Raw genomic sequence first — 26,257 nt, forward strand, 5'->3', positions numbered from 1 at the left:
CGCGTGGGCAGGCCCGAGGGTAGGAGACGCCTATCCAGTGAAGAGCTGGGACCCACGATGTTCCACCACCAACGGAGACCTGCAATACGCCGGAGCCGCCAAGCCCTGAGTCCCCAGGTGGCCACCGCTTCCAGCTGTCGAATCCGGTACTGCTGGCAGGAACAGACACAGGTGAAAGGTGGGTGTGGGAACACCCAGCAAACAATCAGCTATAATACAGTTCCTTTCTGGGGGAAAACCTCCACCTCCAAACACAGGAACACAGAGTACGTGCAGTGCCTTATGTATCACTTAATCAAGTCTGAAGTGAGGAGTGGAGACGCCAACTCCTCCAACTTCCACAAACTCGGCTACAAGCTGCAAGTGTACAAAAGGTTAACGACTGCAAAAAGCTCAGATGCAAAAACGTGTGTGTACGGCACAGAACAGCTGAGTAAGTTTACCTTGAGGGTATACTGATAACTCGGCAGAGTTCTGATGTCTCTCTCAGGCTTTTATGGGTGGTGGTGATGATGAGAGTGATGACAGCCGTCAGCTCCGGGCTCCTGGTGGACTTCTGCAGCCACTGCGCCCTCTAGTGCCTGAAACCCGACAACAGGCAGGACGCCCTCTGGTGGTGAGCCAGCAGTACCTCCTCTTCGGGCAGCCCACACAACAGTATAATTAGTAAAAATCACTTGGTTGATATGAATAATAAATAAAAGGGGACCCAATACAGAACCCAATGATTAAATAACCCTGGTTAAAAAAAAAAGAAGAAAAGATTAAATGCCACTCACAGGATTCGAACCTGCAATTTACAAAAGCTGTGATTAACAGATGGAAACTTTACCACTGCATTACAATTGCAGTCTTATACAGTGAGGAAAATAAGTATTTGAACACCCTGCGATTTTGGAAGTTCTCCCACTTAGAAATCATGGAGTGGTCTGAAATTTTCATCTTAGGTGCATGTCCACTGTGAGAAACAATCTAAAAAAAAAAAAAAAAAATCCAGAAATCACAATGTATGATTTTTTAATAATTTATTTGTATGTTACTGCTGCAAATAAGTATTTCAATACCTGTGAAAATCAATGTTAATATTTGGTACAGTAGCCTTTATTTGCAATTACAGAGGTCATATGTTTCCTGTAGTTTTTCACCAGGTTTGCACACACTGCAGCAGGGTTTTGGTCCACTCCTCCATACAGATCTTCTCCAAATCGTTCAGGTTTGGAGTTTCAGTTGGCTCTAAAGATTTTCTATTGAGTTCAGGTCTGGAGACTGGCCAGGCCACTCCAGGACCTTGAAATGCTTCTTACGGAGCCCCTCCTTAGTTGCCCAGACTGTGTGTTTGGGCTCATTGTCATGCTGGAAGACCCAGCTATGACCCATTTTCAGTGCTCTTACTGAGGGAAAGAGGTTGCTTGCCAAAATCTCGCAATACATGACCCCATCCATCCTCCCTTCAATATGGTGCAGTTGTCCTGTCCCCTTTGCAGAAGAGCACCCCCAGAGTATGATGTTTCCACCCCCATGCTTCACGGTTGGGATGGTTTTCTTGGGGTTGTTCTCATTCTCTAAACACGGGAAGTGGAGTTGATTCCAAAAAGCTCTATTCTGGTCTCATCTGACCACATGACCTTCTCCCATGCCTCCTCTGGATCATCCAGATGGTCACTGGTGAACTTCAAACGGGCCTGGACATGTGCTGGCTTGAGCAGGGGGACCTTGCTGCCCTGCAGGATTTTAAACCATGACAGCATCATGTGTTACTAATGTAATCTTTGTGACTGTGGTCCCAGCTCTCTTCAGGTCATTGACCAGGTCCTTCTGTGTAGTTCTGAGCTTTCTCAGAATCATCCTTACCTCACAAAGTGAGATCTTGCATGGAATCCCAGTCTGAGGGAGATTGACAGTCATTTTGTGTTTCTTCCACTTTCTAATAAATAATCATAACAGTTGTTGTCTTCTACCAAGCTGCTTGCCTGTTGTCCTGTAGTCCACCCCAGCCTTGTGCAGGTCTACTTTTGTCCCTGGTGTCCTTAGACAGCTCTTTGGTCTTGGCTATGGTGGACAGGTTGGAGTGTGATTGATGGAGTGTGTGAACAGGTGTCTTTTATAGAGGTAACAAGTTCAAACAGGTGCAGTTAATACAGGTAAAGAGTGCAGAATAAGAGGGCTTCTTAAAGAAAAATTAACAGGTCTGTGAGAGACAGAATTCTTGCTGGTTGGTAGGTGTTCAAATACTTATTTGCAGCAGTAACATACAAATAAATTATTTTAAAAAATCATACATTGTGATTTCCGGATTTATTTTTTTTGTTTTAGATTATGTCTCTCACAGTGGACATGCACCTAAGATGAAAATTTCAGACCCCTCCATGATTTCTGTGGGAGAACTTGCAAAATCGCAGGGTGTTCAAATATTTACTTTCCTCACTGTAAGATTGTGAAATTCTTAAAATCAACAAAGAGATAAACGTATGTTTTCAAAAAAGAGAAATTAGGTGTGCTGTGTCCAGCCTCTGCAGCCCCGTGCAAAGGCGAAAGATGTTTTATGTATTTCCACATGAGGACAGCAGGCAAAGACACGTGCCTCATGGAGGACAGTTGTAAGTTCATGTCCGTCAAAACACAGTACACGTTCCCAAGCTGGGATGTGCAGGAGCAGAGATCTCAACAGCAGCTGCTGTTGGCAGCCACCCCGTCCATTCAGTGCTCAGATCGTGTTACTCTGTTTCTGTGTTATGTGGTCATTCATTTTAGTTATTTGTTATGTAATTGTGTATGTAGCTATTGTTGTAATAACTTATATACCTGTCCTGGCGGTGGTCTCTGTGTTTTTAATGTGACACTTCGTGTGCACTTACCCATCATTTCCAGCTGTCAGTGCTGTGATCAGCTGAAAGGCCCCTCCCTGTGCTGTGTGTGCTCAGAGGTGGCTGTCCGGCCCCGCATGTGAAACACACATACACCACATGTGTTTGCTCACTATTTTCATGCTAATAGCACAAATGGCCACACATTTTCTAAGTGCCAAGCGAGCAGTGTTAGATATTCATGTGTGTCACCTGGAATTTGGCCGACACCTGCTGCGAGAGGGCTCAAATGGGCTCTTACAGGGCGCTCTCTGTCTTTCAGCCACTGGAGTACACAAATAGTTGTAGTGACACGTGTACAATGCGTTGAAGGCACCTCCGATTTTTCAAGAATGGCATACAATTCCTTCTTTGTGCGCTAGTCTGCTTCAATCGTGTTACGTGTGAAGGGGCCCCAATTAAAAGTGGTGTGCACATGTGCTATAGTTCCTGCCCTTTGTTAAGCTCGCTATCAAAGTCCAACATACAGAAAAAAAGGTGTGACACGAATGTTGGGGTGTTTTTCTGCTTCGCAATGCATTTTTCAACAGGTGCAACTTACACATCGTAAAATATAGTAATTTCAAGTTATGACTTCGCTTATGAGGTGTTTCTAAAATGGCATGAGACAGTGGTGATCTTTGCATTTGTTTTGGCAGCACTCACACGTTAGTGTTGTCAGTTACTTTAGAATCTGTGAGAATCAGCATCTCTGGTTGGAAAAGTCTTTTCCATCTAAAATTTGTATTTTGACTATTTGGTTGTCCAGGTTCCTCCGAAGCACAGCTATGGCATGCTGTTCTGCTCGTGTCCGCCCAGCGACCAGACAGCTTGTTCCGAACGCAGGCGTCAGACCATCGTCCCCGTCTGCTCGTACGAAGAGAAACAGAAACCCAACTGTCTGGAGCTGCAGGGTTCCTGCAAGACCAACTACATCTGCAGGTAGGAAACAAAAGCTGAGTTCCTACCAGAGACATTAGATTTAAACAAAACATTTTATAAGCAAGCAAAAAGTCTCATTAACTCACGCAAGGTGGGGTCCACAAAATTGAACCGTGAGTTATCTGAAACCACGAGTGAATGAGGTTGACCAAAAACACACAGTAGCCTTCATACAGTAGTATAAATTTTCAGGGTCCACAAAACGACTGCGAGTAAAGCCAAAATGTGAGTTAATCATACACAAGTTAACGGGGTTCCGCTGTACTGCCAAGCAAAATAAACTGAAAGCACCTGTTTCTTCACCTAGACTTTGTAAATGATGGTGTGATCTCTGTGGACTTGATACCCTGACCGTGGCGTTGGTAGCTGAGGCACAGAGGAGTCCGGGTTTGCAGTTGGTCTAGATCAAGTCTAAAATGCAGGCTTTCAGTGACTTGCTGGAATCAGCCATTAGACGTGCATCTGTATGCTGTGAAAGTGTCAAACTTGGTGAGACATGAATTTCACACATCAATAACGTTCATGTCTCTGGGTCCTCTGGAGACGTCTGGGTAGACCTTCTGGAGTTATGAGGTTGCTGGATAGAGGTGTTTAGTGATGCTGATACCCAGGGTTCGGTAGGATTACTTTGAAATGTAATCCAAAAGTAATCAGATTACAAGTAATCCAAATGTATGTACATACATACATGTAATCCACATGTAATGCAAATGTATGTACATACATACATGTAATCCACATGTATTCTTTCAAAGTAATCCTACCCAACCTTGCTGATACCATTGCAGAAGAAAGAAGGTCCAGATCTTCAGTGTCCTGGTGCTTCTCGTCTTACTGTGTGGTTGTGAGTCTTGGACTTAAACCGCCGACTTCAGGGGAGCACAAGATGAAGCTTGTCATCCGAAAGTCATGACCAAGTGTCTTGGGTTTGAGGTCTCTCTCGGGTACTTTTGGGACAGATTTGTGCCAAATGAACAGTTACTTACAGACACTCAGATGAGGAGTACTATTGATGTTTTGAGGGAACATCAGCTCTGATATTCTTTTCCATGTGTCGCATTTCTCTGGTCATGATCCAGCACACAGGTGTCTCAGTGCTGAGAAGCCAGGTAACCGGCAAAGGTCAAGGGGCATCCATATTTCACCTGTCTGTGACAAATAGATGGTTAATGTTGAGAGGTGGAGATTGACTCGTTGTCTGCCTATCTGTTTGCTATCCAAGACCCAAGGCGGTTCTATAGATGGTGCACTGTAATAATACATGAAGGATGTGTGATATCACCCTCATTGTGCAGCGTGTGCAGGCTCAGGAGCCTCCAGCTCAGGTTTTGCAGCTCTCTGGGATTAAATAGAAGCATTAAGCATCATAGATTATTCATTCGGTCTGTGGCCTCAGGTCTCTTTGTTCTTACCCCATCTACTGCTGTGGTTATTAGTTTACATACCTTTACGTATCATGGATGTGGACTACATGGCAATATTAGGCTTTTGATTTCTTTGAATGGTTCTTTTTTGCAGGCAGAATGGCTGCACAACAAACTCGATCCATTTAACACGAGCCAACCGCGAATTCACTCCACAAATTTACAACCTTCGCTCTGTCTCTGTCTTTTTTTCCTCTCCTTTCCATCATGTTCTCCATCCAACAAACACTCGCCCAGAGCTGAACAATGGGTCTCGGCTGAGCTTCCTCACAGTCCATTTTTCAGTTTGCACAGATAGATTAAAGCCATGCATTTCCACCGTCTTGCTCACCATATGTCAGCTGGAGTCTCAGCAGGTTGGTGTTGTTAGACACATCAAACTGGGAGTGTGTGCGCATGTTTATGTGCATGCCATTTCATTAATTTACCAGACTGTTCAGACAAACACAGAAAATGTGCAACATGGAAAGCCTCAAGCTCTAAACAACAAAATAACCATAACAGGGACAGATGCAAAAAGAAAGTTAGGGTACTTATACAGGTTGTTCAACCTAAGTCCTGGGTTTGTTTAGACTTAAAATAATTTATAGTTTTACCTCACCGTTATTTTCATTATCAATTTTTTTAATTCACTCTTGTTCAAAACTGTAAGATGTGCTTGTCAGAAGAAATTATGTCCTTCTGTACATGCTTCTGTCAAACTTTTCTATCTTAAAACTCAAGATGCGTAAAACTCTTAAAATTTAAATTTTTATACATTAATACTGGGAGGTCAAAACTCTGCTTGCCAAAAACAAAAATCGTACATTTCTGACATTCATGAATGCCTTTTTGACTGAAATTTTGTATTTCAAGTAGGAAATGTCCCAGAAGCCCTGAAATGCTCACATCGCCCACTAGATGGTGACAAAAGCTGCTCAAATGTGGGGCAAAGTCTTGACTGTTTATTCATTTTAGAAGTTTAATTTTCGTGAAAATAAGATGGAGTGACAGCCAAAATCAACTTACAGTTGTGTCCCTGCCCTTATGGGCAAATTACATATTAAAATAAAACAACATAATAAAAAAAAAACACATTTGTTATAAGTTTTAATTGTTGTTGTTGTTATTAGTGTTAATCAGCATTTGCTTTTTAACTTTCACCCATTTTGAACTGGATCAGAACTGTTTAGAACCTGTTGGACAACAATTGGTTTGAAGTTCATTCTTAATGTGCAACAATTTAAAATCTGATATTTTCTATGCAACTAAATTAAAAGTAGTTTCTGCTAGTCATCATCAAAATAGCGAAACCTTAAATCTGGTTTTAAGTGGTATAAATCCTTTTTTTGTGTGTGTGTGAATTTTAAAAGCATTTAAACAATTGTTTATACTGTACACATTAATATAAAGTCATAAATCTTCATATTTGACACTTCGTAACATGACAAATGTAACATTTTTGCAAATATCTCAAAGTGGATCAAACTGGAAATACTTCACATGGAAAGTCATTTTAGTTTCTGTTGTTTGATGAATTAGCAAGTGAAACAGGATACAGTATTTGGTACGGATTACATATTGGCAGTGATTTGATTGGAACTTTCAAAAGTGGGAGTGGCACAGTGACCATTCAGAATGTGTTCAGACATTTAAGGTAATGTTTGAATTGTCAAAAAGAGTTTTGGTGCCATAAATAGTGGAGAATATCCTAGAAATTACTTCTCTGATTCTGATAGTGCATTATTGTTATTATGATTATTGTTATTATTGGTGTTATCAGTATTGTTATAATAATAATAATAATTATTATTATTATTATTATTATTATCATCATCATCTATATATTAAAAGCCAAGTGGCCTCTGTGTACGTGTATGCAATCAAGGAGATTGTATCAAACATGGAGAAACTGGGGAGAGCTGACATTTGCCATTTGTTATGTTTATGTATTTTTGGTCAAGGATGAACACCGCGTAATGTAAAGTTGATAGGACTAATATTTTTGGAGACATTAAGGATGTTAGGTAACAGTGAACAATGAAGGCTGATATCACCAATAATCAGTCTCTGGTAACCAGACGAGCTCTGAACAAAAATATCTCAACCTTGCCAGTTGTAAAACATGGCATCAACTACATTTGCCAAATAATAAATTCAATTATTTGCAAAACTATCTCACTTTAATTTCCTGCACTTTCAGTGAAAATGATTATAGAAACGCTGCATAATTTATTACCAGCCTTCAAAAATGTCAGCTACCTATTTTACAAACACTACTCAATCTAGAACCCGTGGATCCCCACGGCCAACACGTGAGGTATTATTATTATTATTATTATTATTATTAAGTCACATTGTTCTTAAAATAGTTTTCAGGTCCTGCAACTTCAAATTTGTTGCGACGTATATACTGAAAAATCACACGCAAGTAGAACCCAACTGCTATAATTCATCATTCATTGCACATTTCATTTGTATATGAAACTGCTTTTGAATATTTATCAGGTTTTCATAGTTTTTAATGCTTTCATGACATTAAATGTTCCTAAAACATTTGCACTATACTGTACATACTGTATATCTATATACAGTTGTGCTCAAAAGTTTACATACCCTGGCAGAATTTTTGCTTTTTGGCCATTTTTCAGAGAATATGAATGACTACACAAAAACTTTTTTTCACTCATGGTTAGTAGTTGGGTGAAGCCATTTATTGTCAAACAACTGTGTTTCCTCTTTTTAAATCAAAATGACAAGAGAACTACCCAAATGAACCTGATCCAAAGTTTACATACCCCTGTTCTTAATACTGTGTATTGACCCCCTTTAACATCATTGACAGCTTGGAGTCTTTTGTGGACGAGGCTCTCTGATGGTGAAGCTGCCACTGAATATGTTTCGGACTTTATTTACATTAATTACACAGAACAATATGGCACTGTATGGTAAATCTGTATTGAGTAGACAGTTCTCAAAAACTGAGTGACTGTGCAAGAAGGAGAAGAGTGAGGAAAGCCACCAAGACACCCAGACAACCAAGAAGAAGTTATAGTCTTACGCGGCTGTGATTGGAGAAATTATGCACAGTGCAAGCTTTGCATTTTGTATCACCAGTTATCCATCTTCATGATGAAGTGGTATCGAGGAGGATTTTCTTAAAAAAGAAGACCTGAAAGTTTAGCTACAAATTGCCAGAAGGTACATCTGAGATGCAAGCCTGGATTTGATCTGTTTTGGTGAAATAAAATCCTTCTCTGCTCTACTCTACTTTGAAGCTAAGAGTAGTGATGCAAAATGCAAAGCTTGCACTGTGCACAATTTCTCCAAACACAGCCACATAAGCCTATAACTTCTTCTTGGTTGTCTGGGTGTCTTGGTGGCTTTCCTCACTCTTCTCCTTCGTGCACAGTCACTCAGTTTTTGAGAACTGTCTACTCCATGCAGATTTACTATAAAGTGCCATATTGTTCTTTGTAATTAATGTAAATTAAGTCCGAAACATATTCAGTGGCAGCATCACCATCAGAGAGCCTCGTCCACAACCACCACAAAAGACTCCAAGCTGTCATTGATGTTAAAGGGGACAAAACACGGTATTAAGAACAGGGGGATGTAAACTTTGGATCAGGTTCATTTGGGTAGTTCGCTTGTCATTTTGATTTAAAAAGAGGAAACACAGTTGTTTGACAATAAATGGCTTCACCCAACTACTAACCATGAGTGAAAAAAAAGTTTTTGTGTTGTCATTCATATTCTCTGAAAAATGGCCATAAAAGCAAAAATTCTGCCAGGGTATGTAAACTTTTCAGCAACTGTATCTATGAAACTGTGAGTTTATAGCGTTCTTGAACATGTTTAGTTCATCTGAGTTCCATTACTGGGCTCCCGTTTTGTGTCCTGGAGCTCTTATATCACATTCAGTCTGACTTCAAATGGTGAATTCATTGGGTGACCAACGTTCCATTTCAATTTCACATGTCAGTGCACCTGTGATGAAGCTGTAAACAAACATTTGCAAGTAAAACAGAGGAGACTTGGTACAGAATTGCCTTCACCCTCGTTCATTCCAGGATATGAAACAGCCACCGCGTACGCAAGTGGATCGTCTTCTTCCACTGGAGGCAGTCATTTAGGAAGCTAATTGGATTGGGGGAAAATGACTCCCAGCATCTCAGAGTCCTTTGGAGCGGTCATTTCACTGCATGTTTGACGTTACCGTTCAGAATCTCCCCTCATCATGTTTCTGTGTTTGTTCGTCACAGGTCGCGTCTGGCTGACTTCTTTGCAAACTGTCAGCCGGAGTCTCGCTCGCTGTCGGGCTGTCTGAAGGAGAACTATGCCGACTGCCTCCTCGCATACTCTGGTCTAATTGGTGAGTTCTCATGTACACGGTTGGATCTGTTTCTCATTGATTTATTTAATGAGGCAAGAATGCGTTTTGGTTCCATTTTGGAGTTGTTGGATTTTCAGGATTGTGGTCTTCTGTCTTTTATCTTAAATCATAAAAGCAGCTCGTGGTAATGACGCAGAAAGACAAAACATAAAACAAGAACATTTAAACCAAATGAATTCCTCAGCGTGTTGATGAAGTTTGTATTTTCAAAGTCCACCAAGATCCAAACACAAAAGTTAGAACAGTCATCATTCATTCCTGGCTCATCTGATCCTGAATTAAATGGTTTCTTTTCCAAACAAGACACAATTTTTTTCCACGTCTACTTTAAATGGAATGAAATTTATTGATAAAACACTTTAGAAAACAAAGTGCTTTACAATTAAAATAGAATTCATATACAAATTGAAGATGCGACCAGCTGTTTGCTAATACTATCAAGCTAAAAACTAGCTGTCACGTAACCTCAGTCTGATTCCAGTGTCCTATAAATTGGCTTGTTGTCCATTTGATAATAACTGTATTTGCTGAGAAGACGAGCACTTGTTTGGGCTCATCAGCACCACCACAAGCCGAACAGGAAAGCTGTTCGGTCATCCCGCTGACTCGGCTGGATGGATATTTGACAGCCCGCGCTGCTAGAAGGGTCCTCATTAAAATTATACTTTGGGGATCAGAAAGTTGCTTCACATTTACACAAGGCTTCCACACAAACAGAACCACATCTCCCCACATCTCTTCATATTTCCCTACATTCCAACGCAGCTATTTCCAGGAATATCCCGTATTCGCCACATACGACTGTGTCGTTATGCTGCTGACACAGCAACAACAGCACAGCTAAAACAACACAATAAAACAGAACATTATTGTCGATCCACAGCAGGAACACTTTTTTCATCATCTTAGATACAATAACAAAACAGAACTCGGAATTTTCTTTTTTTCTTCATAAAGTTGAGCAGATTGTCGAATAACGGAGGGAGATGTGCATTGTGTGTGAGCTTATTGTGAAAATGCTTTAAAAATAAATAAATAAAGAAACAAGAAAAGTGATGAGTAGGACTGCACTTAATAGAAATACATGGCATCTTAAGGAATCTGTGTCAGAACAAATCAATACAACAAAACGGGAACAGCAGAGCAGCAATTAAAGCAAACTGAGTCCAGCGGCCGACTCCGGGAGAGACAGCAGCGTCAGCGGGGAAGCAGAGCAGCACAATGAAGAAACGAGGAGCCGCCGCTCCACGCCATGCCTTTGTTTCTCTTCATTCTGTGTTTTATTATGCGCTGGGGTCAGTTCGTGAGTTTGCTTTCCCAGCATGCAGTAGGAGGCGGTGTGAAGCTGCAGCAGACGTACGGCTGGAGGTTATTTGTGAGGATATTAAGTGCACTCTATGGTGTTTACATGAGGGGTCATCATCTTCACTATTTGTCCAGTTTTGGCGTTCACACTCAACAGTGTTCAGAAAGTTTGTTCACACTAAACCAACACATATGAGAGTGAGAGGTGGTGTGATTTAGAGGAAATGCTGTGAGCGTCCAGCCTGCAGTGGAATTCTGTGTGCAGGATTATTATTTATCAATTAAATGTGATTGTGATTTAAAAATTATTTTTCTTATAGTAATTTTATTTATTTAATTATGTATTGTTCATTTATTTATTTTCTCATTAAAGGGGTTGCATATCATAACACAAGCACAATTTGAAGTTTCCGCCTGGTGCTGTTGTGGTTTTAAAGCCCAACGCCTACATCATCTTAATCTCACAATTCCTGCTGGCATGGATGTGTGTCTTTCTGTCTGTCAGAACAGGCGGGAGCCCGTCTACCATGGTGGCTGGACCCACAATGCAAACTCCCGGACTAGGCTTAGGTGTAGGAGAAAACATGGTCTTTACACACATGTGATCAAGCAGCAGAGCAGAGGTACAATCAGGATCAGGCAAAACTGCAATCATGGTTGAGCAGGGGTCAGAGGCACGAGCAAACACAGACATCCGGGACAAGGCAAAAGGCATGGTCGGGGAAAACAGAGCAGAGGTACGATACACGGTGAAGCAAAAATCAGAACTGACAAAGGCGCTGGAATGTGTACGAGACAACAAACTGGCAGTGAGCTGTGAGACTGTGATGGTTTAAATAAGGAGCAAACAAATTAGGGTGATGTGAAGTAGGTGCGTGGAAGTCTCTGGAAGGGGGCGTGACCGGGGGAGACAAAGGTTGTGCAGAGTACAAGATAGTGAAGGAAGGAAAGCACAGAGTGGAGTGAAGTAACAGACAAAGACACGTGAGCTGGAGCAAGAGTGGGAGTGAATGAAAACACAAAGCAGACATAAACAAGGTGGGAAACAAAGACATGGGGCAGGTGCAGTGATGTGAACATAATAAGCTGCATGTGAGGAATAAACTAACATCGAATGTGGAACTACAAAAACAAGAACTGAAATCAAACATGAGCATGAGAACGAAAGCAACTAGAACTGATCAGGAAATCAATACAAAAGCAAAATTAAACAGGAACAGACTAATAAACAAAAATCAAACCCCGATATAAAAGTACAACAGAAAACAAGATTCAACATATACAGAAGAAAACTAAATAATAAACAATGAAAACACAAACCGACTGAACAGAACTAGACAATGGCTAAAGTATGAAAAGTAACAAAGTGATAAGAAAAACATAACAGAATAACTCATGATGAAAATAATTACTGATAAATCAAAGCTGAAGCAGACGGAAAACCACAAAAAGGGGAAAAACAAGGGCTCAGCGCCCTGACCCAGCCAAATCCCTGACACTGTCATGCAGAGGTTTCCAGACAACCTATCAGCAGTCACAGGGCTGATCTGATTGAAACTCGGCATGCAGGTTTGGCTGGGGTTGGGGCAGTGCATAAGTCATTATTGTCACAATCGGCCTGCAACCCTAAATGTTATTGGGGTCTGAAAAAAAAACACTTTTTCGCTATAGTACCCAGCTCAGTCAAATTTGGTATGCAGGTTTGTTTGTGTGTTGCCAGGCACGCGTCTGAATTAGGTCTTGATTGGGAAGTAACCCTAAAAGTTACTGGGGTCTGAAAAAAACCACATTCCCCTTCTGGAACCCAGATAAGTCAAATTTGGTAGGCAGGTTTGGTTGTGTGCCAGATACGAGGTCTATTAGAAAAGTATCCGACCTTATTATTTCTTCAAAAACCATATGGATTTGGATCACGTGTGATTGCTTCAGACAAGCTTGAACCCACGTGCGCAAGCATGAGTTTTTCCACGCCTGTCGGTTGCGTCATTCGCCTGTGAGCAGGCTTTGAGTGAGGAGTGGGCCACCCCCTTGGCGGATTTTCATTGTCAGGAAATGGCAGAGTGATTTGGGCTTTTTTTCCATCAGAATTTTTTCAGAAACTGTTAGAGACTGGCAGCTGGAAGCCATTAGAAAAATTTATCTGGCTTTCAGTGAAAATGTTATGGGCTTGGTAGAGAATAAGAAGTGTTACTGCCGCTTTAAGGACGGCCCCCAGCGGCTGTGGGGCACGCCACGCTCTGAAGCCGCCATCAACAGGCTGAACGACCATTTCATTTCTAAACGGATGGCTGTCTGGATCCGTGACCATTGTGTGCCATTTCTCTGGTTATCACAAGAGCTGGACATCAACCATTTTCCGGCAGATTTCACTTTTAGCAAGAGATTTTGTCATGGAAAGCCGAGCGGAGGCTTTGCGCATCACGATGGATTTGCTACTGGAGTGAGACAAAACCACCTCTGTTTTGGTCTCACAGGGCGGCTTTGAGATAGTGTTCAGACAGCTGTCGGTGGTTTTTCCATCGAGTGATTATCCGAGAAATTGTGGATGTGCCTGGACATGCCAGAACATGTCCCGTGAGGCTTCATCACGGCGTTGCTGTGCGCCATGCGGCACCGCCACGACGCGCGAAGCGTCCGCTCCTCTTTCCATGACAAAAACTCCTGTAACAGTGGAATGTGCCGTTCATTTCCAAACTGGACGCTGTGTTTTATCCGGGACGTCGTCTGACTAGCACAGGAATTGTGAAAAGATGTGGACATCAGCACTTTTTCGGCACATTGAGACAGATGTGCGGAGGAATTCCGCGCGTCGTGGCGGTGCCGCATGGCGCAAAGCAACGCCACGATGAAGCCTCACAGGACATGTTCTGGCATGTCCAGGCACATCCACAATTTCTCAGATAATCACTCGATGGAAAAACCACCAACAGCTGTCTGAACACCATCTCAAAGCCGTCCTGTGAGACCAAAACGGAGGTGGTTTTGTCTCGTTCCAGTAGCGAATCCATCATGATGCGAGAAGCCTCCTCTTGGCTTTCCATGACAAAATCTCTTGTTAAAAGTGAAATCTGCCGGAAAATGGTTGATGTCCAGCTCTTGTGATAACCAGAGAAATGGCACACGATGGTCCCAGGTCCACAGAGCCATCTGTTTAGAAATGATCCGGTGGTTTGTGGCTCTCAATGGTGGCACGGAGCGCGGCGCACCGAGCATCCTTAAAGCCGCCCTTAAAGCTGCCCTTAAAGTTGCCCTTAAAGCTGTAGTAACAGTCCTTATTCTCTGTGAAGACCGTAAAAGTTTCACCGAAAGCCAGATAAATTTTTCGAATGGTTTCCAGCTGCCAGTCTCTAACAGTTTCTGAAAAAATTCTGATGGAAAAAAAGCCTAAATCATTCCGCTATTTCCTGACAATGAAAATCCGCCGAGGGGGTGGACCACTCCTCACTCAAAGCCTGCTCACAGGCGAATGACGCAACAGACAGGCGTGGAAAAACTCATGCATGCGCACGAGGGTTCAAGCTTATCTGACGCAATCACATGTGATTGAAATCCATATGGTTTTTAAAAAAAATAATAAGGTTGGATACTTTTCTAATAGACCTTGTATGGGGTCTGTCAATATAGTATAGGTGCTTTTTATTTTTTTCAAAAACTATATGGATTTCATTCATATGTTTTTACGTCAGACATGCTTGAACCCTCGTGCGCATGCGTGAGTTTTTCCACGCCTGTCGGTGACGTCATTTGCCTGTGAGCACTCCTTGTGGGAGGAGTCGTCCAGCCCCTCGTCGGAATTCCTTTGTCTGAGAAGTTGCTGGGAGACTGGCACTTTGTTTGATCAAAATTTTTTCTAAACCTGTGAGGCACATCGAAGTGGACACGGTTTGAAAAATTAAGCTGGTTTTCAGTGAAAATTTTAACGGCTGATGAGAGATTTTGAGGTGATACTGTCGCTTTAAGGACTTACCACGGTGCGAGACGTCGCGCAGCGCTCTCAGGCGCCGTCATCAGCCTGTTTCAAGCTGAAAACCTCCACATTTCAGGCTCTACTGATCCAGGACGTCGTGAGAGAACAGAGAAGTTTCAGAAGAAGTCGGTTTCAGGATTTTATCCAGATATTCCACTGTTAAAGGAGTTTTTTTTAATGAACCAGCTTAATTTTTCAAACCGTGTCCACTTCGATGTGTCTCACAGGTTTAGAAAAAATTTTGATCAAACAAAGCACCAGTCTCTCAGCAACTTCTCAGACAAAGGAATTCCGACAAGGAGTGCTCACAGGTGAATGACGTCACCGACAGGCATAGAAAAACTCACGCATGCGCACGAGGGTTCAAGCATGTCTGACGTAAAAACATATGAATGAAATCCATATAGTTTTTGAAAAAAATAAAAAGGACCTATACTTTATTGACAGCCCTCGTATATGCCTGAATTAGGTCACGAATGGGCATGAACCCTGAAAATTATTGGGGTCAGAAAAGTAGACCACCTGCTAAAAGGGAAAGTTTTCGACCTATTTAATGCTTCTTCATTCTATGGTCCAAATACAAACCATATTTATCTGTAAGTTTGTGGTGGTTATCCATAGTACCAAGAGTGTTAGTCTGTTAGAATTGCGCCCAACATTTCTACTTTCTACATTTTTACAAATCACAGGTTTATTTTACAAGAAATTGTTCAGTCTTCACCATTAACCTTATTTTAGAACATTGGCTAAACCTAATCACAAGTTTCTCCTAGTACTGAGTGAAACTGGACTTGTGTCTGGTGAGGTTTTTTTTTTTTGGTCTTAAAATGAGGTGTGATCAGGAGCAGTGGTACTGCCATAGTGTTGATTACACCAGCAAAAGCCTCGTCCAACCAACACCAGTTTGTTAGGTGGTTCATAGGGTGAAAGACTCATACATACTTCACATAAGCAGGTTTACAACATACATACACCCTATTTATATACATACACAACAGAATAGATTTGAGAACAACCAGTAAACATCAAAAAGTAAAACTTGCTTCACCTCAGGGATCTTTGGTGTCCTCTGCCCATTGGCACACTCTCACAATTTGGTGTAGATCCGTTAACTCACCCAAAACTGTGCGCCTGGTGCACTCCGGCTTCAGTGGGATGATCCATGACACCCTGAAGGGTTTATTTCACGTTCAGCTCTAAACACTCTCATGACTAATGAAGCGCTCACCAGGACAATGTGTTCTGCACAAATACCTGAACCAGACCACACGCAGACTCGAAGTGTGCATGCTGCAGCAAAAAAATAAAAAATAACCTGCCTGATTTGGAGGCAGGCCAACGCAAGGGAAGGAGCCACTGGGGGAGTGAGGAATCACTGCCTGAACCTATTTACTCTCTCTGGCTGTGTAAAGTCTCTCCAACACACCAGCAAGACAGAAACAAGAGTGGCCATGATTTAACTTTGATATTATGACTCTTTTTATGGTTTTGCAAGGGAGGACGACGAGTGACTCTTTGAAGCCTTAAATATTTTGTTTTCCTGACAGTCACACAGCAGAATAACAGCACACGAGGGGCTGTGAGCAGGCTGATGTCTTCGACAGTAAAAAACAAAGATTACGAGGGCTGTCAATAAAGTATAGGTCCTTTTTATTTTTTTCAAAAATTATATGGATTTCATTCATATGTTTTTACGTCAGACATGTTTGAACCCTTGTGCACATGCGTGAGTTTTTCCACGCCTGTCGGTGACGTCATTCGCCTGTGAGCACTCCTTGTGGGAGGAGTCGTCCAGCCCCTCGTCGGAATTCCTTTGTCTGAGAAGTTGCTGAGAGACTGGCGCTTTGTTTGATCAAAATTTTTTCTAAACCTGTGAGACACATCGAAGTGGACACAGTTCGAAAGATTAAGCTGGTTTTCGGTGAAAACTTTAACGGCTGATGAGAGATTTTGAGGTGATACTGTCGCTTTAAAGACTTCCCACGGAGCGAGACGTCGTGCAGCGCTCCCAGGCGCCGTCGTCAGCCTGTTTCAAGCTGAAAACCTCCACATTTCAGGCTCTATTGATCCAGGACGTCGTGAGAGAACAGAGAAGTTTCAGAAGAAGTCGGTTTCAGCATTTTATCCGGATATTCCACTGTTAAAGGAGATTTTTTTAATGAAAGATGTGCGGACGGGTCCGCGCGTCAGGACGCAGCCGGCGCGGTGCGGTGGCACAGGAAAAACACCTCCGTGTTGATAACCATTTGTAAAATCCAGGCGGCGTTTGATGGCTTTCAGTGGAGTGAGTATATGAGAAATTGTTTAACAACTGGGCATGTTCCAACTTGTCCTTAAGGCTTCCAACAGAGGTGTTTTTCCTGTGGCGGAGCATCGCAGCGGCTGTAAGCCGACGCTGCAATTCTCACACAAAGGAATTCCAACGAGGGGCTAGACGACTCCTCCCACAAGGAGTGCTCACAGGCGAATGACGTCACCGACAGGCGTGGAAAAACTCACGCATGCGCACAAGGGTTCAAGCATGTCTGACGTAAGAACATATGAATGAAATCCATATAGTTTTTGAAAAAAATAAAAAGGACCTATACTTTATTGACAGACCTCGTATATCTCTTATTGCATTTATATGTATCTATTTGCTGGATTTGGATCCAATGTGACACACTGTGGTATGAGTGAGGTGTAAACAAGATGACCTGGGAACAGAGCAGAAACGTCCCAATCACAATAAAGTACTTTTGTCAAAGTTGCACCTGCAGAAAAGTTTGAGGGATGTGGATCATACAGTTAAATACTGATTACACTATGTAACACATTTTTATTTTTGTTTTGTTCCTGGGTACACAGTGTGTTTTCCTAACCTGTTATGCCTTAAATAAATAGAAAATAGCTGTTATTCCACAGAAACTTTGCTTCTGTGATCAGGACAATGATATTTTGGAATATGTCTGTTTTCAAGAATATTCTTGATTCGCCTTCACTACTACTGAGTAGTCTTCTGGAATATTCTTTAACTGCTAGAACTGTCCAGAATTTTCTAGAAGTTTCCAGAATTATCTAGAAATTTCAAGAAACTTTTAGAACGTTCTAGAACATAAAAAAAAAAATCAAATCAAAGTTTGTGCTGAATGTAGTCATTTTTACATAGACTTTAGACATAAGCCGTTGAAATATAACACTTAGAAGCCAGGAACAAAAATTGTGTTACATAGTGTTATCATACAGCAGATGTTCATGTCATCTTCAAAATTTGATATTTATTAGAATCAAATGAAAACTTCACACATGTCCAACAGTTTCTAAAAGGTTCATCGAGGTGTCTTTAAAAACATATTAATGCATATTAGTGCATGGTAAATACGACTAGAATGGCAGTCTTAGAGCAGAGAGCTCTGCCAATACTTGTATGCTTGTAAGGTATGTGTTTCTAGCCCATTTTGTTCCTGTACAGTAATTAAATTAAGCCCCCCCCCCCCCCCAAAAAAAAATCCTACAAGATATTTAATGTTCAAACTGATAAACTTTATTGTTTTTTTGCAAATATTTGCTCATTTTGAAATGGATGCCTGCAGCACATTTCAGAAAAGTTGGGACGGGGCAACAAAAGACTGGGAAAGTTGATGAATGCTCAAAGAACACCTAATTGGAAACAGGTGAGTGTCATGATTGGGTATAAAAGGAGCATCCTCAAAAGGTTCAGTCATTCACAAGCAAAGATGGGAGGAGGATTATCACTTTGTGAACAATTGCGTGAAAAAATAGTCCAACAGTTTAACGACAATGTTTCTCAATGTTCAGTTGCAAGGAATTTAGGGATTCCATCATCTACAGTCCATAATATAATCAGAAGATTCAGAGTATCTGGAGAACTTTCTACACGTAAGCGGCAAGGCCAAAAACCAACATTGATTGCCGGTGACCTTCAGTCTCTCAGGCAACACTGCATTAACTGACATCATTGTCTAAAGGATCTTTACTGTGTGGGCTCAGGAACACTTCAGAAAACCATTGTCAGTTAACACAGTTCGTCGCTGCATCTACAAGTGCAAGTTAAAACTCTACCATGCAAAGTGAACGTCATACATCAACAACATCCAGAAACACCGCCACCTTCTCTGTGCCCGAGCTCATTTGAAGTGGACAGACGCAAAGTGGAAAAGTGTGCTGTGGTCTCATGAGTACACATTTCAAATTGTTTTGGGGAAATCATGGATGTTGTGTCCTCCGGACAAAGAGTATCCGGACAAAGACCATCCAGATTGTTACCAGCACAAAGTTCAAAAGCCAGGATCTGTGATGGTATGGGGGGGTGTTAGTGCCCATGGCATGGGCAACTTACACATCTGTGATGGCACCATCAATGCTGAAAGGTACATTCAGGTTTTGGTGCAACACATGCTGCCATCCAAGCAACGTCTTTTTTAGGGATGTCCCTGCTAAAAACGTGAGACTGGGCTGAAAGAACAACAATGTTTATCTTGGCAAGTTTCAGTCTAGATTTCAAACCAATTAAAGCACTTGGACTTTAAGATGTCTGTCTGACATCCATCAAGGAACTCGTTTAGGCAAATGTTTCCTCAGGGGCTTGTTGGAACTTACTGGGTTAGCATGATGTGGAATACCCCAGGGTTCAATCTTCGGTCTTCTTTTATTCAATAGCTACATGCTTCCATTCAGACAAATTATTCAAAATAATAAAATCACTTATCAGTATTTTGCAGACATCAACCCATGTTTAATTTGCTCAGTTAATAAATGTTTGTGAACTGTGATATGTAAACAAAATTGCCTTGCTGACTCTGTTCAGTGCACAACAAATACAATAAAATGATAAAATGCATTCTACTTTAAATACATACAGATTCCCTCAGGCAGCAAGTGTGCACGAAGTCAAGGATTTGTGTGTGTGTGTGTGTGTGTGTGTGTGTGTGTGTGTGTGTGTGTGTGTGTGTGTGTGTGTGTGTGTGTGTGCGTAAGCCAGCATTTCTTCCATATTTGGGTGTTTTACTTCTGTTTATTTTCTCCCTCAAACAAAAATGGAATCACCGGAGGCCTGAACACTAATCTGGCTCTCCTCCCGTCGTAGGTACGGTGATGACCCCCAACTACCTGCGCTCGCCGAAAATCAGCGTCTCTCCATACTGTGACTGCAGCAGCAGTGGCAACAACAAGGACGAGTGTGACAAGTTCACTGAGTTTTTCACGGAGAACACCTGCCTCCGTGAGTACCACTTCACTCCCGTTACCGCAGCGGTCACATTTAGTGTTTATCAAAGGCTGTTAAAAGCACCACAAGGTGCAAATGCTAGAACATTAATCACACACGAGGTGCTGGGATGACACAAAATAAATTGGAAATAAACAACTGCTGGCCTTGAATAGTGGATAATAAATGATTATTTGATTCAGCTCCAGAAAAGTTGTATCCAATAATGAATACAGACATCCATTTCGTGAACTGATTCTTGGGTGGTTTTATCTCCAAAGTACTCCCAAAAGAACTGTCAACTGGAGGTATAATGTTAAAGGTGGCTTGATGTAGAGTCTCTGTCTTTAGCTTTGCCAGTTGTCTCAGTCAGATTTGGATGTTTTGGCCAATTCATGATTTGTAGAGAAGGACTGAAGACAGGTCATTCTATTCCCTTGTTGTTCTTGGGGTTAAAGTATTTTTAAAAAGTGTCCCTTCTGATTTTATGTATTTCAGCCTGGTTGTCATGTCTGTCATGGTTTTGTCTGTGGGATGCCATGATTTGTGTGGTTGATGTCTATTTTTTCCATTGAGGATTTTGTAGAAGCAGTAAAGTCTGTTTCTTCAAAGGTCTTCTCGAAGAACCTAGTGAGTCCTTTAGTACTTCCTCTAGGTATAAACCTAGCTGCAACATTTTGGACATTCCTGAAATCTGTGATATTTTTATCAGGGTTGTTGTCCCATAATGTAGATGAATATTCCAGCTGTAGGTGGACAGTTGAGGTACCGAGGCTTTCTTTGGTTGTGGCTGAGGTATGATCAAAATCACGAAATTCAGCACTCTGAGAGTTTTGTATTTTAACCTAGTCAGCTTTGGCATTCAATCTCAGGTCGTTTTGGTTTAATTTACCAAGGTGCATTTGGTTTCTTGAATCTTGACCCTATCATGTTATAAGAAGGGACAGTCAATTTGCCTGCTTCCAGTGATGGCCATGTTGGTGCATTTTTGATGTATTGAATCTGATTTCAGCCCAGTTCAACAGAATGAAGTTGGTTTTCATCTCTGTGAGACTTTTTGGTGTAAAATATGAGACCTTCTTCTGCAAATAGTCTGATATTGCTGAGCATTCCACTATGGATGACATTTAATCAGGAGTAAAGGAAGGCCAATTCATTGCCCTTATGCTCTTCATCATCTTCGTGGACACAATCTGCTACCGGATCAAGGACAAGGTGCCACCATTAAATGGCATCATGTAGTGATCAGATGGAATGCTCTTCAGCTTGAGCGAAAAATAAAATCACCACCACTTGGACTTTCAGAATACCTATCCTTATGACAGAAGTTCTTTGTCAAGTTGTGGGTGGTACAGATTGAGTTTTTGCTGATTTTTTTTAACTTCCTGGAAATATGAATTGACAGACTTCTTCCATCAATGGAAGAACTGCTAGGAGAAGTGTATGTGAGAAAATAGGGAGTCTGAAGAATCACAGGAGTGTTCTGTTTGGCTAGGAAAGCATGAGTCAGCTAAGCAGAATGAGTGACTGTGGGACTTCTAGAAACAGTTGCTTTTCCTCCACCGTCAGCAGCTTCGGTACAAATTTCTCTGTCACTCTCCACATGCCCAAATCCTCCGTCAAATTGGAATGTACCGAACCTGTGCTGGTCCCAACATCCTCCGCAGGTTTTTGGATGGTGACACAATGGTTATCCATGACCAAAGTCCATATTCTGTCAATCACTTGGTCAAATCGACCTGTGGATAGCCTCAAGTCGTTCCGTCATGTTACAGCAAATGAAAATCTGACGGATGCTCCATACATGTCTTCACTTTACGGCTGCTCGCGACTGATGTGCTCTGCAGACAAGAAAAAATTCACGCATGTGCAGGAAGGTTCCCTACATCTCCCCACCAAATGACAACTTGCACGCTTCATTTGTTTCTGTGGGATAAAATAATGTCAGATCCTTTTTGGATGCACATCATACATTCTGTTCCAGGTCAGTCCCTATTTTCAGTATGTTTGGTGTAAATAATTCCTCTTCATCACAGGTGCCTCAGATGTCAACTGAACATTCCTACAATTTTGTCTTCTATAACATCATGCATCTCCAAATGTTGTGTTCTCTCTGACATAACTGGATTCTGATCCAGACCTTCAAGAAATTTCACTTGTTGGTTTCTTGGGATCATCAAGATCAGCAGATTAGTTTGTGAGAATCTGTTGAAAATTTTGGAAAAAAAAATGTTGGAGTCAAAAAAAATAAAATACCCAAATTTCTCATCCACATCCTATTCATTACTCATCCACATCCTATTCATTCATTCAAGGAAATACAATTTGAAGCGATTGAAGCCGCTTGTTCTCGGACTTTTATCATTGCAAACTGCGAGGATGCAATTAGCGTTTTAAAAATTTAACTCGTAGTTTATGAGGGCAGTATTTACTCTTCTTGCAGTTGCTTTGTTTTTCTGTTGTTTTTGTTCTTGTCCTTTCTGCTGCTTCCACATTTTCTTTTATCTTGTCTTTTTGCCTCTCTCTCTCTTTCTCTCCCGTTTCTTCACTAAGTACATATTGCTTTTCCATGCACGCCTTGTCGTCCTGATCACTGTTCCGGTTTGTGGGTTGAGAATCTGCAGCTCAGCTCCTGCACCACTTTGGGAACTTTTCGTTTAAGTCGTCTTGCACAACTTTAATTATCCGCCCCTAAACTCCAGCCAGCACTAAAAGGTTCCATAACACTCATGCTGTGAATCCTGGTGTCTGCAATCATAGATAATTTAATGTCCCTTAAATCTTACTTTATGCTGATTGTCCTTCTGTCCATCCATCTGTCCATCTCCACTTTGGCTGCCATTTCTGTCGTTGTCATCACTCCATCATTATTCATGATTCTGGAAAAGATTTGCTTCCTGAGGTTGACTCTCACTATTTATCCCGATGTCGGGAGCAGTAAGCCATTCCTGCCAAATAAGTGACGTAATGCGTTGGGTCACTAAGTTTGCATCAAAAGCAGCATCTTTGTGAAGCCGCTCTCAGTGTGACGAACAGAATACAGCCAAGAACAAATTAATAACCAGCTTTGACTCTTCAGGGTAAGAGGGGGAACTTGGATTCTTACTGAAATTTGCCGGTCCAGCTTGAAAGTGCCTTTAGTGGAGTTATTATCTGGCTCCTGGAGGAATGAAAATCTAGCAGTTCTACAACAAAAATGATTTTTTTTTTTTTTTGTAACAGTTTGCAAATGCATAGTCTGCAAAAAGTCATAAGCGCTCTGTATAAATGTGGGTGATCGGAATTTCCATCATGCATGCAATGCATGTTGTTCATTCGGCTGCTCCCGATTTTTTTGTTTGGGGTCGCCACAGCGGATACAGCCAGATCCGCACTGGTAATTGGCAGAAGTTTTACGCCGGATGCCCATCCTGACGCAACTCCAGTTTTACCTGGAGAAACGCACACAGCCGCTGGCGTTCCAAAAAGGTCTCCCATCCAAGTACTAACCAGATCCTGCTCTGCTTAGCTTCTGAGATCCGAAGGGATCAGGCTGACACAGAGCAGACCGGCTGCATGCATGTGATGCATGTATGTAAGATTATTCCCTGCAGCAAATCTAGACATATCCAGCAGATGGCGGTGTTCAGCACGTACCAAGACACACACATGGTACATTAAATAAACCAAAGATGCTGGTGAAGCAAATATACCAAATTTTAATGGGTCTATCCTCATTTTGTGCCCTAATAATTTGGAGACTTGCAAAATGATGGCATTTCTTGTTTTTGAGGAATCGTATTATCAAACTAGAAGGGATGACTCATTCATTCATCTCTGTTTATTCATTTGCTGCCTTTTGTAGGCCGTATGGTGAAGGTTTGCCAAAGTCTTCAAAACTACAACATGTGACTGTTTAATTAAACGTGTGCACTGAACCTCCCTGATGCTAGACAATCCTCCAAGGCCCCAATCTGAGAGTGATTTTTCAGTATGAATGGGCATATAAAGCTGGGTGTCATTAGCGTAACAATGAAAAGTAATTCCATTATACAGCCAGATCCGTATCGTTATTTGGCACACGTTTTACACCACATACCCTTCATGACACAACTCCAGTTTTACCCGAAGAAACACACAGCCATATCCAAGTACTAACCAGATGCTGCACTGCTTAGCTTCTGAGATCTGACGGGATCAGACTGACACAGAGCAGGCGGTTGCTAATGAAAAGTAATTCCATAGCCTTGAAAAATTTCTCCAAGAGGTGCAATACAGATGGAAAACAGCAAGGGACCCATCACAGAACCCTGTGGGACCCCCTTATTTTACTGGAACAGGTTTTGAAGTGTCATTCTGTACAAAACACACTGGTATCTATTGGATCGTATGATGTCAACCAAGCAAGAACCCGACCATTAATGCCAAAGTAATTTTCAAGCCTGTCCAGCAACACACGGTGATCCACTGTATCAAGCATAAGCAACAGCGACGTGACATCCAAGTGCTTTGCTAGCAAAAGATTGTTCACATCCTGCTCATGCAACCTTACCAAAAGTCTAACAGCCACTTTTTTCAGCGTGGCACCAGCTTGAGACTGGAATCAGGTTTGGCTGGTTGAGGTGTAGCATCAATAAGCATATTATGTCACATCACAATAAATGTTTCAAAGATTTTCTTGGAATAAATGCACGTATTAAAAAGGCCAAACCACATTTATATCCACTTGAAACCTCAAAAAATGCTAAGAATGAAAATAGTCCTTCCAGTGGGATTATATGAAGGAATTGCTGGGACTTTTGATCCCTGCTGTTGTACGAGTATTCTATGTGACTCTCTTGTGCTTTCTTGTAACTTTTTCTCTGCTCGTTGTATCTCCTTTCTTCTCTTTGTCCCACGTTCAGTTTCACATTGTTAACGCCCTCCACCTCTCTGCTCTCATCAAGCTTGCTCAGCAGTAACTGCAACTGACAATTCTGAAGATCATCCTGTTTCTCTTGACACACATGAGCCGAACGCTCATGAATACAAAAAGAAAGGAAAGAAAAGAGAAAGGAAGATCCTCGCGAGAGGACTTCATGATTTATTGCACTTTATTTGTTTGAGAAATGAGAAACTACAGAGATATCTGGCTGTTCTGTATTACAAACCATATGTGGACACACATATCGGAATAAATGAGCTTTACTATAGTCACCGTTTATCCAGAGTGATGCTAACCTCCTTTCCTGAATATGCACCATATATGCAAATACGACACATCTGCAAACATGACTCTTATATTCCACTGAGCCCCATGCATTCAAAGTGAGGTAAAGTGCTGGAGCCAGTATTACGCTGCTAAATCAGACTGAATACAGAGTGAATGTTTACATGAGTGTGTGTGTGTGTGTGTGTGTGTGTGTGTGTGTGTGTGTGTGTGTGTGTGTGTGTGTGTGTGTGTGTGTGTGTGTGTGTGTGTGTGTGTGTGTGTGTGTGTGTGTGTGTGTGTGTGTGTGTGTGTGTGTGTGTGTGTGTGTGCACTTTTTGTGGACTAATTTTCTATGTCTACATCATTTGCTCAAATTTATACCTAATTTATACCTAAAAACTAACTATTTACTATTTGCTCACAGCACTGTCTAGGCTCCAAGTACCATTGGTGCCGGTGTTTATCCCCAAATACTATCATGATAAGACAAGAGCAGCAGATAGCAGACAGGTTTGTGAGATTATTTTACAAATATACCATTTTAGAATGGCCCAGATCTCTGCCATGTAGTTCCCAGCAGGGGGCAGTGCTGCAATGCACGCCGCATATTATTATTATTATTTTTTTTTTTATTGTTCTTTATTATGCAACGTTTCATTTATTACAGTACTTTTCTGACCTGAAGGCTTTGGTAAATCTATGTCTAACACCAAAAACAGTTCAACTACATCAATAAAAATGGATATTTGCTAATGATTTGAACAATTCTAAAAACACATTTTTCTGCATTAAAGTCCAATTATAACAGTGTTACCAAGAAATTTCTCTCATTTAGAAAGTTGAGATTGTTCTGAACATCCTGATGTGCAACACATGGACAGTAACCTTGAAAGGGGAATTATTGAAAGTACGGTAAAATTGACAAAATGCAATGGCGCACAGAGGGCTAACTTCTGCTCAAATCTGTAATGGAAACCCAGCTACAAAGTGATAGCATGACTGGGAACTGAACTCAGGACTATATA

The 26,257-nt window shown here is 41.5% G+C and overlaps 1 protein-coding gene across 2 annotated transcripts in view; it reads left to right on the forward strand.

The window, feature by feature from the left end:
* Positions 1–26,257, forward strand: part of gfra1a (gdnf family receptor alpha 1a) — a 233,054-nt gene that overhangs the window by 177,890 nt on the left and 28,907 nt on the right. For both annotated transcript variants that reach the window (XM_034184864.1, XM_034184865.1), the window contains 3 exons: positions 3,613–3,785; positions 9,454–9,563; positions 19,943–20,077. In XM_034184864.1, coding sequence (XP_034040755.1) covers positions 3,613–3,785; positions 9,454–9,563; positions 19,943–20,077 — 418 coding nt within the window. The remainder of the gene's footprint in view (positions 1–3,612; positions 3,786–9,453; positions 9,564–19,942; positions 20,078–26,257) is intronic.

Source organism: Thalassophryne amazonica, chromosome 13 (genome assembly GCF_902500255.1).
Source record: "Thalassophryne amazonica chromosome 13, fThaAma1.1, whole genome shotgun sequence".
Lineage (NCBI taxonomy): Eukaryota > Metazoa > Chordata > Actinopteri > Batrachoidiformes > Batrachoididae > Thalassophryne > Thalassophryne amazonica.